Raw genomic sequence first — 14,792 nt, 5'->3', positions numbered from 1 at the left:
CGCCGGGCCTGCCCGCGCCGCTGCCTGACAGAAAACAGCCAGCAGCCCCGCCCCTCTGTCCTCGCGCCGCGCCGGTGCCCGGTGAGGAGCGGAACTCCTTCATCTTACCTCAGGATTCGGATTAGGTGTAGGTTAGGAGTCTCGACTGATGCTGTACAGAGACATGCTTTAAAGAATGCAGGGCTCGACGCAGTACCTCCCTTCCCTCCCCCTCCAACGTATAGGCACATACATTTACAGCTTCCAGTGTTGATCGGGATTCAAAATTTCTATTTACAGGGCAGAAAAACATTAGGTCCTGTGAGCGTTATACTTCAGAAAGCTCAAACTCAAAATGCTGCAGTCTTGGATAATGGAAAACGATGAAGAAGGAAGGCCCTACTGCATTAGAAGGAAACCAGTCCGTTAACAGATGGTAACTAGTCATCCCTTTAGGTACAACATCGCCTTACAGGTACAGACACTTGTACTATAAGCAAACGGTTTAAATAATGAGACAAAATGGCAGGCCTTCAAGAAGTTGTTGACAACAACCCTTTAACTCACACTGTTTAATAGTACAAGCAAGGTACAGTCATTTCTCTCCATTGCAACTGGCTAATGTAGAATCAAGATGACATTTCTGCACTGTTCCATTTTGTACACTGGCAAATTCAGGCCAAGGGAGATGGACATGTTCAGCAAACTGAGAAAAAGCAAATGTAATGGAAATACAAGCACAATCAATTTTAGATATGTGAAAAAAACAGTGAAAAATCAACAAGCAATGATGTAGTCTTTCAAAATAAGGTGGCTTTTTTTCCTTAAGGGTGCCTCTACAGGATCTTCAGAATCCTAAACGTAGAAATGACAGTCCAAAACCAAAAGAGAAGATGGTATCAATTTCTCTTTAAAAATAGGAACAACATCGAGCCCTTTACCAAAAATAGTTTATTGCACAAAACTTTTCAAGGAATTCCTATGCACATTTTTTATAACCAACATGCTTTGTATGATCATAAACATTAATTGTACATAGTGTAACTCCTCCATGCCCTCATCCCGCAAGAACATGAAATGATTAACTTCTGTCTTTACAAATACAGCCTAGGCAGACAATACTGGATGTCATGTATAAAACATAACAGTATTTCTTTTACAATATCCAGAAGATCTTTCCAGCCCTAGAAATCTGTGCATCTATTGGAAATTAGGCTGCCCTACTGCCCAAGACTGAAGTGTTACACATTAGTAGGAGACAAGAGTGATCAGATGACAGCTGATGAGCATTAGTAATTACTTTGGACTGTAATTGCTTTCACATGAAAATATTTAAAGGCCTGGTCACAGCAAGTCACATGCAACTATTCACACTTCCCCGGCAAAGTTAGTAAAACATAGATCACAAGCTTTTGCATCACCAGTAGTGAATTTGTCATCTTTAAGTTAAATTTATATTGATAATACTATCTGTCCCCATTGCACCTTTAATGTTGTCATAGCTAACATTAGAACATCCATGCCACTGCAGCTCACTCCTCTAAGGAGGAATAAGTAATCCATGAAAATATGAGCACTAGAACTTCCATTCTGGATATTACTCTAGTCTTTACATATGTGAAATTCTCAAAGATTTCAGCTAGGATATTGCCTGAACAAACAGTATGAGATCAGATCCTCCCATTGCATGAGTGGATAAGGGGCTCAGCTGATCCCAATACAGCGCACAAATATTTCCAAGAAATCTGGAAGACAATAGAACGGAGCATTATGCAATGTTCAGCAACACCAGAGACTCAGTAACTAACTTTTTTCCCCATTGTAGGGTTTGCTGCGTTTTTGTTGTGGTGTTTTTTTGTTTGGTTGGTTTTTTGGTTTTTTTTTTTTTTTTAAAGCACAATTATTCAAGAGTCCTCAAAAACCCGGTGGCATCTGAAAAAAATAATGCTGCAGCATTTACCAACTTTCATCGCTTGGGAAACACTCTCGCATTACAGTGTCATTTCTCCTTCATCAACAAGACTTGGTTTAGTGGGTAACAACCACTGAAGAAACACACAAGGAAAATACATTCTATTGCAGTGCTTGAATAAGGAAAAAAAAAAAATCTTTAAAGAGACTATTCTTCAGATTTTCCTACCATATATTTGGCAGTGCTGTAACAGGCAGAGGTGAGGCAGTTCTCAGTCCTACAACTAGTTTGTTTTATTGCCTAGAGAGCAGAGAGCTGAAGCTTTGTAGAGCAAGCATACTCAGCCTCAGGGTGAGGCTTTTTAATAAAACAGCAACTATTTCTCTGGATAATTAAGAAACACAGCTGATGAGTTTCAAAGAAAAGGCCTTGCTTTTATCACATGCTGGTTGCTCCTTCTAGAACATTTCCCAGTGACTTCTGTAACTTAATTGATTTAGTACCTCACCAGATTTAAACCCTCAAGTCTTACTGTCTGTCCTTCATTTAAGTAAATGGCATGGTACTCCTGCTTATAGGAAAAACACATGGTGAATATAAAATGAAAACACCTATTGCCCAGGTACTTTCAGAAAGAGATGCATGGATCAGTGCAGACATCTAATCTGAGCACTTCCCAATGGCTCCCTCATCCTTAAAAGGAAAAACATGCATTTATGACCACTTGATTATATAAGCTCAGATGTCTTTAAAAGGAGCTAGTGAGAAAATGCAGCACTGCACTGAAAACAGAGTGCAGGATGATTACTGGTACAAAATAAGAGAGCAGATATTCTGAAGAACTATGAAGGTTTCTAACAATTCCAGCTTCTTTGATACTAGATAAAACCTTTATCCATACAACTGTGGCCAAACTTAAGAGATTAAAGCATAATGGATTCTTAACTGTAGGCAATGTACTTACTAACACGAACAGCAACATTAACGCTGCACAAGTGTTACTTTATTTAAAATCCTGAACATTTGATAACTTTTTTTGTACTGAATATATTATACATTACGCAGTTTTAATTTTGTTCTTTAACAATACTGCATTTTTTTTTCTTCTTTGAGCTTAATATATAGGCAACTTCAAGAACACAACAGCAGCGTGATAATCAGTACCATTTACACTGCAAAGTAGACTGCAGCAGTATGCGGACATTAGCATGTCTCAGTCAGTGAGTAAAGCTTTTGACTTTTCTTTGAATTGTTTGGTAATTCTGTATAATGGGCACCTAATGCTACACTAATGCATTTCTTCCTTCACCAATTTCAAAACCTTAACTTTTAGCATTACTTGACTTTGACCCCAATAAAATGTAAGTTAAAATCCAGTAGCTGAGGGGCATGAAATCAGTCAGTATAGACACTTGAAATGCAAAGTGTCCAACTGGACTAGAGCTTGAATTGGTAATTGTAAGAACTCAGACTTGGGATAAATATGGGTGGGTTTGGATTTTTTGTTTGTTTGTCTGCAGTTTGCTTAAAATAAGCAATCACACACACACACACCCCCACCCCCAATAACCAAACGCATCCAAAACCAGGAACAGTTTCTTTGGAAAAATAGATGGACTAGAATTTTTGGTTTTTCCCCAGCCACTTAATCTACTTGTACTTTTTTTTTTTTTTAAAACACTAAACTATAATGGATACAATGGGCCTGTTTTCTTTACATCTTAAAGACATGAGTTGCCACTAAATCCTCCAAATAATCCATCACATCTATTTTGATTTGTGCTTTAGCACTTAGCACATTAGGCGAAGCAATATCTCCACAAGGAATTTTTGAATGAGCAGAGGGTGGGCTTATCACTGCAGTATGAGCCACGTGGCGCAACAGGACCAAAGGTGAAGGAATCTAAAGTGGGCTGCTTTAATAATAGTCTCGCCAAGGTGCTCTGCAGAGGGGCTGCCACAGTACCACTATTTCCATTCATGGTGGATAACTTGTCATAGAGGGTGCAAAAAGTAGGGGAAGTGTGTAGGAGAAGATAAAGCTAATAAAAATAATAACTTTATAGGCATTATAATTTTGTCTTTTCAAGAAAATAATTACGTTTCTAAAAGCTCTGGCTTTAGGTGCTAATTTCCCTAAGCCATTTGTACAGAATGACAAAAAACAGTGAACTTAAATGTAACATTAAAACAATGACAGTAACAAAAACCCCTCATGTCAGCCTTAGCTTGCAGTATATAAGCATATTAAAACAGATATTCAAAATCAGAAAATTTTGATTTTTTTTCTCATATATATATATATATATTACACGCATACCTTTTTCAAGGGTGTCTACTTCAAAAGTTGAACTAAAAAGGTGCAAGAAGTGTTTGTGCAGTGAAGCAAAGCTCCCTACTGGCCTGCAACTGTAAGAGAAAAACTGATACATACTGGTCTGCATTGCTTGTCTTTACAGTCGTGTTTCTTTTGCTATAGGTCAGAGGTCATCTTCATAACTAGAAATGGCTTTAAATGAATTTTTTTTTCTTTAAATAGAGATACCTGTAATCTGAATTTCAAGATTAAGAGGTTATAGGAGGGAGGAGAGAGGATGCTCAGAATATCCAGTTCTCAGCCACAGCTAATGGCTGAACATGAGCAGAACTTATTTTTCCCTGTGATTTGGATACAACCCAAGATGGGGGAAAACAACACCCACCCCACCCCCAAAAACACACCAAATCCCAGATGTTACATAATTAACAGTCATTCCTTAACAAACTCACACAGATTGAACAAATACAGACCTGGAACCAGATGGTCCTCTCTTGACCTTATTTTAAACCTTCAGCTGAATCTCTTACTAAACCCCAAAATGAGCTAGATTTACCACTTGGCAGTCCCCAACATAACAGAATTATTATGGTAAGGTTTCAAACCAACCCTTGGAATAGCATGTTCTGCATTTAATATCACACCAATTTCTCAAAACCATGTCCTTTGCTTCTACAGGCAAAAGCACAACTCTGAACACCATTTTAAAAAATGAAATAAATAAATAATTTTGATAAAGATTTGTTTACATACTTAAAGCAACAGGAAGAAAGACAACTGATGAGGAGGTTATAGTGTCAAAGCTTCCTTGTCACTAACACTACAATTCTGTTTCTTTTCATCTACAGTAAGAACCTCCTGCTGGTCTGATGCAGTTGCAGGACTCGTAGAGGTAAGGTCCATTAGCTGCCCCTCAATCTGAGTCCACGAAGACATTGATTCATGTACAGTAATGGTGTGTTCCTCCATCTGACGCTGAAGGCTGTCCATTTCTTGCCTTTTGAAAGTATTGAGAACAAAAAAGCAAAAATTAACAAGCAGGAAGCTAACTGCTAAATGCAAGATGAGAAAATTACTTTTCTGATTCTTGATACCTACTTTAATACTGTCTAAGCTATAGCTGTATATAAGAGAAAAAAATGTCTACAGGAAGCTTAGGAACTACCTTTCTTAAATTAAAGAGCAAAACAAATACAATATGCTTAATCCAAAACCAAGGGCCAACAATGCAGCAGCTCCTTTGCTGCACATACTCATTGCCAGGGATGACGCAGCACTGTTTCCTCAATAAACACACTTAGTGTCTGCAACCTGATGAACGTGGTACTCTTGCAGGTATTAAAGACAACATGGGAGGTAGAGGTGAGGAAGGCAGCACAGAAAAATAACTAGATAAACACATTTGGCCTTTAGTCAGACACTAACATAGCAAAGTGACTAGTCCGGTAGTACAGGATCACAGAACATTATCACAGGCTCATTCCCCTCAAACATCAACTGAGGTGATAACAGCAGCTCAGTTCTCCTAATAACCTGAACTCCCTGTCTCCCTCAAGTTGTAGCTTTCCTGCTCAGAATCTCATATGCAATCTTGTAAGGGAAGATTTGAAAACATTTTTGGCAAAATGAACTTCCTCTGCAGAGATTTCTTATTAACACACTGCCTGGGCTCCTCTCACGAGCAGTCTTTCTGATGCTGTGAAGAAACACCAGCTTTTCTACCAGCAAGAACAACCAGAAATAGCTGTTTCTGTTTTGTTTGGCTGTGTATGATTTAGGATGGACATTTCATCTAGTTTATTCCCTATCTCATTACCATATAAGCAAGCACAGGACATACTACTGTCCTAAATATAGTCCCAATAAGAGGAGAAGAATTCATTTTACAGATGCTTTTTTTCTTAGACTCGCAGCTGATTTCTTGGAAAGATTTTTAAGATTATTTAATATGGTTGAAGATAACAAGTCATACTTTAATTGCTGGAGACAGCTGTTCAGATTTTTTAAAGGCTCCTTGCTCACAGCTGTCGATGGTTTCAACAGTTCTTCCAGCAAGGCAGCAGGCACTGGACAGTCAGGAATCTTGACTGGAGTCACAGGATTTGAAGAGTTATTCTCTCCTTTCAGTTCCTTCCTCTGGTTAAAGGAAAAGACGAAGAGCAGAAATACAATTAAGTGATTTCATCAATGTTATTTTTACCACATAGGAAGTGTCTCACATCACACTACTGGTACATATCTGCATTATAAAGCAACAATCAGAAGCACATTCATGTTAAGTCTCATGGGTCACAAGCAAAAGTTCCTAACCTAATGTCATCTGCTAGCCATGCTCTTAAGTAAACAAACAGCATCTAGACAGACCTACTCAACAACTCAACCTACTAAAGAAATAAAACAGGAAGGATTTAAAGCAAATGACTTGGATCTTCACAATAGATTTTAGTAACATTCTTTCAGTATAGTTAAGGGAACAACTCAGAAAAAAACTAAATCAGTTAAGTACAATCAAAGAAATCCTTTTGGAAATTCTGGAACCTGCAGGATGAGGTATCAGGACCAATGTCTAAAAGAATGAAATGGAGGCTTCCATATGAAATTCTGTCTTATTAAGTGAGAAAATTACTTCAGGAAAGGAAAGACCAAGAGATCTACTATTACTGCATTTTCTGTGTACTACTAGCAAATCAGAAAACTCAAAAGAACCCACTAATAGCTACCTTTTGAATTTATGGAAGGATGAAAAAATAGACGGGATGGAAAGGATAGACACATAAACATTAAGAAGGTATTAACTATAAGAAGGTATTAACTCCTTATTTGCCCATAATTCAATATTTAAGTGCTACCTTTTTTGCTTTATTTTTGTAAGTTAAAATGTGAACATAATACTCTAAACATAAACATTTCTGAAGTAAAAGGTGGGAAGTCAAGATCAGTACAGTTACTTTTGCCTGCACATCTTCCTGTATTTATCATTTAAATACCAGATCATCAGTTAGTCTGTATCACAGGCAGGCATTTCAGGTCAGAGTTGCCTGCAGTGGAGTATTTTCCAGCATTCTAAAATATCTTCCAATTTAAATACCTTCTTCATCTTGCCATGCTTCAGGTCTAACTTCAGTTGCTGGTTCTGCTGCAGCAGCGACTTCATACTGTTCTTCAGTTCAGTCACTTTAGCCTGCAGCATAAACTTATCCTTCTGAGTCACTGACAGGTCTTCCCTCACCATTTCCAGCTCAGACTTGATATTCTAAATGGGAAAAGAGAATCAACATGATACAGGGAAATGGTATAAGAATTCTAGCCAACTAACTTTTTTAATCTTTTTTTCAGTTTCCGGGGGAAACTAGAAAAAGAAACAACACTTAACACTGCTATTTGAAACCAATTTGCCCTGGCAGAAAACCAAAAATTAGATAAAAAGAAGTCAGTAGTCTATTTTAATGGCGTAAGGTCAGGAAATAATAACAGCACAGTCAAAGTAAAAATGTTTACTATATGCAAAACATATAGTAAACAAATCTTTATTACTAAAAAATTTATTTTAAAAAAATCAGTGTAAGTATGCTTTTAAATAATAAAAATATTGTTTTAATTATCCCCATATAGCCATACCAGTTATCCATCAGAATCTCCACCGGCTAGATTAAATACCTGCAAAACAACCTGTATCCCTTCTAACTCCTTGTGGCTGCGCTGTTCACTCATATCCAACTGCTGCTTAAGTGTTTCAATTTCTCTTTCTTTCCGTTCTACTTCCCACTTGAGGTCTTCCACCTACCGGGAAGGCGGGGGGGGGGGGGGGGGGGAGGAAAAAAACAAAACAACTTCAGAATTATCTATAGGGGCAATCAACCACAAAATCTGAAATATTATGTCTCGTGAACCCTTCCTGCTTCTAAGAAAACCTAGCAAAACTTCCATTACAAAATGCTAAATTAAAGACAAATGAAGTCATACAACGCATCATAATTAAGGATAAAAACTGCACATTAACTGTATTTACCTCTTGGCTTACTACAGGCTGTTCACTAAGCTTGTCATCCAGCTTTTTCTGCAGAAGTTGGAGCTGAGATCTGGCTTCTGCCAACTCTTGCTGAAACTGTGATAGCTCCTGGGAACGTTTTTCATCCTCTACTCTGCACAGCAGGATTAACAGACATGGCAGTTATTCAATTTGTCCTTTAATACAAGTACTTCACTGGGTAAGCTATATAACCGTAAATGACATGACAGTGCATGCAACCTGCTTAGTTATAGCTTTGACTGAAAGCTTTGCCAACACATTCACAGCAAGAGTTAAATCACAAGATTTTATATAAGAAAGATGCATGAATGTATCATTAAATAGTGCAAAAAAAATTTCCTTGAGCACTGGTAATAGTCCAGTTATAAACAATAGGTTATGCAGTAAAAAAAACCATCAAACCATCCCCCCCACCACCGTCAGCAATTTTGCCTTTGTTTTAGGAGGAATAAGGTTAACCTTATATCCATTCTCAGAGAGGTCTTAGAATTTAAGAAAATATCTTCTATACAAGAAAACAAATTGAATTTTAATATATTGTAGAATATAGTCAACAATCAAATTCATCCTCTATGCAGTACCTCAGGGATGTGAAAGACAGAAGAACAATATGAAGTGTCAATCCTTACTAGTAACATAAAATAGTTGAAATCTGTGTTGAAACTATTAAAAAAGCAGATGGTGAAGCCTAAATACAGTGTACTTCAGGTCTCACTGAATTACGAAGAGATGCCTAGAGTCCAAACATGCATCTTATGGTCAGGCTCAGCTGGGGTACATTTCAACATAATCCACTTCAGAGTGGCAAACCCAAAAATTCACTGATGTATGTTTTTTTCCAGAGGATTTGTTTTATTTACTATTCTCTAAGAACTTGGACATTTACTTACTGCAGTTTGTCTACTTCAACCTGAAGGGCTTGGACAAGCAGTTCTTTGGCATGTAGCTCTTTCTTGATTTCACTGAGCTCGAGCATAGCAGCTCTGTAATGACGGCGGTTATGTGCTGCATCCGCTTTGGCTGCTGCTTCCTACAAGGAAAAAAAAGATGCAATTTTTCTTGGTTTTATCACCGCAGGTGAATCATAAAGGGAGCTAGACTAAAGGAGTACAAAACAAATAAAGGAGGAAGTTGTGCCGCTGTTAATACATCTCTTTTTGTCTAAAACACTTATTAGTGCTGTGATCCTTATTAATGCTAATGGCAGTTAATAACTATATATAATGGAAGAAGCATGTTTGCCAGACTGCTTCTTCATTGTGAATTTTTGCTTGAAGTATCACCACTTCAGGATATGTCCCATGCATTACAAGTCATAATGGAACTTTTCTGGTAGTCAATGAGTATGCTTAACACAGGGCACAACAGAAAGGACACCTATTGATCTTTCAGCCACTGGCCTTCATGACAGAGACCCTGCAGGAAAGCAGTCTATTATAAAGCACAGACTTTGTTTCAAGCTACTTTTCAAATACTTCACATTTAAATCACCTTTTAAGTAAATAAAACAAAAGATGAGATGTTACCTGCTTCTTAAGATCTTTAACTTTCGACTTTTCTTTCTCTAAGGAAGCCTGTAAAGCTTGAATAAGTTGTTGCATTTGCTGATCCTCTTCCTCTTTCCGCTTTAGGACTGCCTGAACCTGTATCACATCACGAAAACAAACACACATTTTGCGCAGGCTCCCTGCAAGACCAGAAATGCTAGTACAGGAAATATAAACACAAGCCAATGCAGGGAAACTTCCCTCTGCTGTTCACTGATAGGTTAAATGGTAGCTCATTGCCTATATTCCCATTTGCTTATGCCCCACGAATATATTACTATAGGCATAAAAATCATTCATCTCAATGAATCCATACGTAACAGTTTGTATGTTCCAACTAACTTAGATGAGCCACATTTTCACTATTGCAAATATGTTAGTGCGATTTGTTTTTTTCCAGAAGAAAACAGCTCTATTTACTGCAAAGTTCCATTTCTGATCTCTTCTTCCTGCTGTTACACAACACACGGGAGACCCCGTTCTGAAGAAGGTGCACTAAGTTTGTGAAGATGGCTACATCCTGTTACCAGAAATATGAGCCAATTCCTCTTTTAAGATATTACATCAAAAGGTCAAATACCTGCAGATTCAGTTGTACCAAGTCTGCCTCTCTTTTTGCTAATGCTGCTTCTAGGATATTGTTGTGCTCCCGCAAAGCGGCATTGGACTGACTAAGACCTGTAAGTTTTCCACGTTCATGCTCCAGCTCAAGGGCCAACTTCTTATTACTTTCTTCTAAACGTTTTATCTTCCTCCTGAAGCCTCTAGATTCCTGAAGCTATAGCCACAGAAAAAAAGACAAATCAAACAAACAAAACCAAACAACTCCAGATTACTACCACATCTTGCTTTCCGAGAGTGGAATTTCTTTCTTTTTTAAATGAACACTTCAAAATAAGTTCAGTTAGGTATTTTTTCCTTTTGGAAAACTAAAATTCATGCTAGAAAGCAGAATCCAAGAGTACTGTTCAGGTGCAGATCAAGAGTAGTTGATATGTGTAATTTTTTTGTGCAACTCTACAACTGAACACCACCACCCTGCCCTCAAAATCACTGAGCTTCCATGACTCCAAATAGTCTCAAACAGATAATCATTCATGCATCCTCACCATCTCATGACCACACACAGCTGTTAACTAATACAGGAACTACTTTTCTCTCTCATCATCTTTTCCCCTACACAGCAATGATTCATGAAACCATGAAGAACCAGCACAGTGCAGCAAAATTAGTACGTGTCACTGACACGACATTTCCTGTGTAAGATTCTAATTTCCTGTACTGCTGGAATAAAATTATGGTACTAAAATTTCTCCCTGCCTCTCAGTCATGTTTCACTGTCACCTTCCCATCTACCATTCAAATTCAAGCAATCACCTCATCCTCAAGTTCCAGCACTTTCTCTCTGTATTCTTCAAGCTCCTGGCTGGTAAGTGAAATCACTTCTTGCAACTCTTTCTCCAGCATCAACTTACTGCTGCTAACAGCTTGCAATTCTGTCTCCAGAGCTTGAATTCTTTCCTAAAGACAAAGGGATCACAAGCATGATTAATATATCATTCATCTACCAGCAGTAATTTTGTTTTTGTTGAAAAGTCTACTTCTCTATCAAATATTAAATGAGGTGCTAGTGCTTCACGTGAAGGTCCTGCTCAGAGCCTTCCACCCCTGCATCCAGCTACTGCTCTTAGTGTATTTGATATCTTGCTCCAGTGGTTCAAGGAATTGGATTTTCCCCCCAATAAATAAATTTTTTTATCATCGGCATGACATATATGAGTAAGGTATGGCTACCCTGAAAAACTTTTAACTGTCAATGAGAAAAAAAGCAGTAAGAATTAGAATTTTGGAAATTCTTCAGATGCTGAGCCTTTAAAATAAAGCACAAAAAACCCACCCCCAAAAACCCACCAAAACCAAACACCACCACCCCCACCACCACCCCCAAACAAACCAACCAACAATAAAAATTAGTAAGGAAATCTAGCACTAAGCCTAATCATCCTCTTGAGCTTGGATTACAATTGGTAACCTGAAAGATACGAGAAAAAAAAAAAACAAACCACAAAACACACCACCAACCGAACTAAAGCCTGTCAAATCACCTCTCTCAAATGTAGTTAAGGAAGTTCTCAGTGCTTAGAGCACCGATACCATGTTTTTATCTAGCTTTATATTCCAAATTTTTTCAACACTTCAGTGCAAAATAATATTTCAAGACTTCTATTTAATAACAAGATAGGTCTATCCTTGTACTAACAATGTTAAAAGACATCTGCATACTTGAGCAATCTGGTTGTTTCCACCATCAGTGATTTGTGCTTTTAGTTTGGTCAACTCTGCTTCAGCAGATTCCTTTGCAGTGAGAGATTCCTGTAGCCGACGACTAAGAATGCCGACTGCATTCTCATAGGCTTTATGTTTTGCTTTCATCTCTTTCTGAGCACTTGTCAGATCTGACCCTAGACGCTTCATTTTCTGTTTCTGCTCAGCAATGGCCCTGGAGTGAAAGGAAAAACAAAACGTCATGTAAAAACAAAAACTGCCTGAAAACAGTTCTGAAAGATTAATTTTTAACATAGTCCAACAAAAATCAACATCTACTTCTCTCCCCTTGCCCTAGCGTCACCCATCTCATCAGAGAAAGCCATCAAGTTGGTAAGGTACAATTTGGCCCTTTGCAAGATAATACCTTTAAGACTCTTGATAACATTCTGAAAAAATACTTAAGGAAACTAAGCCATCTTTGTCAGAATTATTAAAACTTCAACATGAAGGAATATATACTACTTTCTCTAAAAATAATACAAAATTGAGAGTAAGAATCCAATCTGATCTGAGATCCTTGGTGGATATATCAGGTATCATAAAAACCCTGTCATCACCAGTGGTGGGGGTGGCAGGGAAAGTTCTCATGAATGCCAACATTCTAGCCAGTCAAGGCTAAAATTCAGTGAAGGGTAATTAGGATTAGCTCCAATATGTATGTTGTATGGCAGAGACTGATGGTTAAAAGCCTAAGTGTATCAGAGGAGAAGCTACAACTCCTGTATAGCATGCAACCAACACTTTGCCCTGAATATGACTCTTACGACTCTCTGACTATTTAAGTTTCCCAAATGAAAGACTAAGGAATAGGAAACAACTGATTGCTAAAAAGGTGAATATGAAAAACAAATGCTGTAGTTCTTTTGTCTGTGATAAAAGAACACTTACTTTTTTGCTTCTTCTTGCATTTGTTCTACCTGTTGTTTTAACGCCTCATTTGCCTCAGCAAGAGATGCCATTTGTTCCTTATCGAACTGCAAAGACTTAATAGGAAGGAAAAAAGCACCCGTGAGAGTAAGAACAAAACCATGTTTGCTGTATGTTAGATTATAAAAGAATAAGCATGAAATTTCAAAATTACTTCCATCTCTAAATAGAAACTGTTCCAAGGTTCTCCACTTCCTTTCTCTTTCTCTTTTATTTCTTCTTTAATTCTTCCTTCTGTGGCCACCACTATAACATGTATGAACAGAGTTCTATTTTGATCTTTGCTATTAGATGGAGTTCACTTTGGGACCAAGGAAACTGCTTCCTCATCACACCTCTACCACTCCTATAGCATGCTTCTCCCCACTTACTTACATGAGAGGTTAATAAGCAATCATGTGTTTACAGAATGTTGGTAGTATATGCTCAAATGTATAGACAATATTAAAGATGTAACCAAGAACCTTAACTCACAGGTGGTCTGTTTGTGTAGAAAGTTAATAAAAATAGCAATGTATGCTGGATGTAACAGTCTTAAAGTTCAAAGCTTAATACCTTCCATACCTGTAGGCGTGTTTCCATATCATCTCGTTCTTTCTGCACTGACTGAAGATGATTTTCTATTTCCATCATCTGCTGGTGAACCTGGGATACTTCCTTCTGTAGTTTTGAATGTTCAGATTCAAGTGACTGTTTTTCAACTTGAATTTTCACTAGCTCTCGTTTTAACTCTTTCACTTCTGAGTCCAGACGCTTCTTTGTAGCTTTCAGCTCACTAATCAGCTGGTCCTTAGAACTTGCATCTCTTCGATAAGCTTCCACCATGACCTAGGACACAGGAATTTCAAGAGGACAATGTCACCTCTGTTACAACTTTCTAAACTTAAGAGTAATTTATTATAAAGTATTTCTGATATTCTTTTACTCTGGGAGAAGAAGGGGGTGTCAAAGAATACAAATCAGCATCATCTTCTGTAAAATATTTACTCTAATAAGTTCAAAGACTTTTATGTAAGCTCAGATATCAAATACCCCTGTGTACCAGCAGTTCACAAAAAAAAACCCTGAGTAAGAGTGTTGATGGCCATATGGGATACTCTTCACATTCTTTATGTAACTGCAGTAATGAGATGCTTTTTTTTTTTTTTTAACTAAGCTAATTGTAAAAAATTAACACTCCCATGCACAAAATTAATAACTTTTGCCATGAGAAGAGGGCTTAACTATGACTGACACTTTAAACAGCCTTCCCAAACTTAAACCTAACAAGCTAAAACAACCTTTGGCATTAGGTTAATAAGCAATCAAGCAGTAAATTAATGGTGCCACCCTATACATAAGACACATATACATGCAATACAAATAGCGTATCAATTTCAAAACTGTGTAAATTCAGAATAAAATTTGCAATAGATGTTTTGCAAATAATTACCTTCCATCTAATTACTGAAGCTACTATAATTTTTCAAAGCTGCAGGAAAACCACAGAATCATGGAATAGTTTGGGTTGGAAGGGACCATTAAAGGTCATGTAGTCCAACCCCCCTGCAATAAGCAGGGGCATCTTCAACTAGATCAGGTTACCCAGAGCCCTGTCCAACCTGACCTCGACATCTATCTCATCAGATATTATAAATATCAAATATTATTATCAGTTATTATAAATTAACCTGAAAAATTGAATGACCCTGTAAAGTGGTCTGTGGTTTCACAGAATCACGAAATCACTAAGGTTGGAAAGGACCTTCAAGA

General features: G+C 37.6%; 1 protein-coding gene across 1 annotated transcript; it reads right to left on the bottom strand.

The window, feature by feature from the left end:
- Positions 1-4,750: 4,750 nt before the first annotated feature.
- On the bottom strand, positions 4,751-13,865 carry LOC104614348 (golgin subfamily A member 3-like). The gene is made up of 12 exons (XM_010284287.1): positions 13,605-13,865; positions 13,002-13,096; positions 12,069-12,285; positions 11,163-11,306; positions 10,366-10,563; positions 9,765-9,881; positions 9,129-9,268; positions 8,218-8,350; positions 7,866-7,988; positions 7,297-7,461; positions 6,181-6,344; positions 4,751-5,205 (listed from the first exon to the last, which is right to left on the bottom strand). Exons 1-12 carry the CDS (start codon positions 13,863-13,865, stop codon positions 4,998-5,000), a joined length of 1,965 nt encoding a protein of 654 aa, XP_010282589.1. The 3' UTR covers positions 4,751-4,997.
- Positions 13,866-14,792: the final 927 nt, after the last annotated feature.

This window comes from Phaethon lepturus, unplaced genomic scaffold (assembly GCF_000687285.1).
Source record: "Phaethon lepturus isolate BGI_N335 unplaced genomic scaffold, ASM68728v1 scaffold41793, whole genome shotgun sequence".
Lineage (NCBI taxonomy): Eukaryota > Metazoa > Chordata > Aves > Phaethontiformes > Phaethontidae > Phaethon > Phaethon lepturus.
Note: the sequence above shows the minus strand (reverse complement) of the source record. Positions and strands in the feature narration are given on the sequence as shown.

Bases quoted from the DNA above. Each gene is read 5' to 3' on its own strand.
- LOC104614348 (XM_010284287.1), bottom strand. From the start codon at position 13,865: ATGGTGGAAGCTTATCGAAGAGATGCAAGTTCTAAGGACCAGCTGATT. The intron at 9,882-10,365 runs GTATTTGACCTT...GATGTGATACAG, and splicing joins TGGTACAACTGAATCTGCAG to GTTCAGGCAGTCCTAAAGCG. The intron at 6,345-7,296 runs GTATTTAAATTG...TCCTTTAACCAG, and splicing joins AGCATGGCAAGATGAAGAAG to AGGAAGGAACTGAAAGGAGA.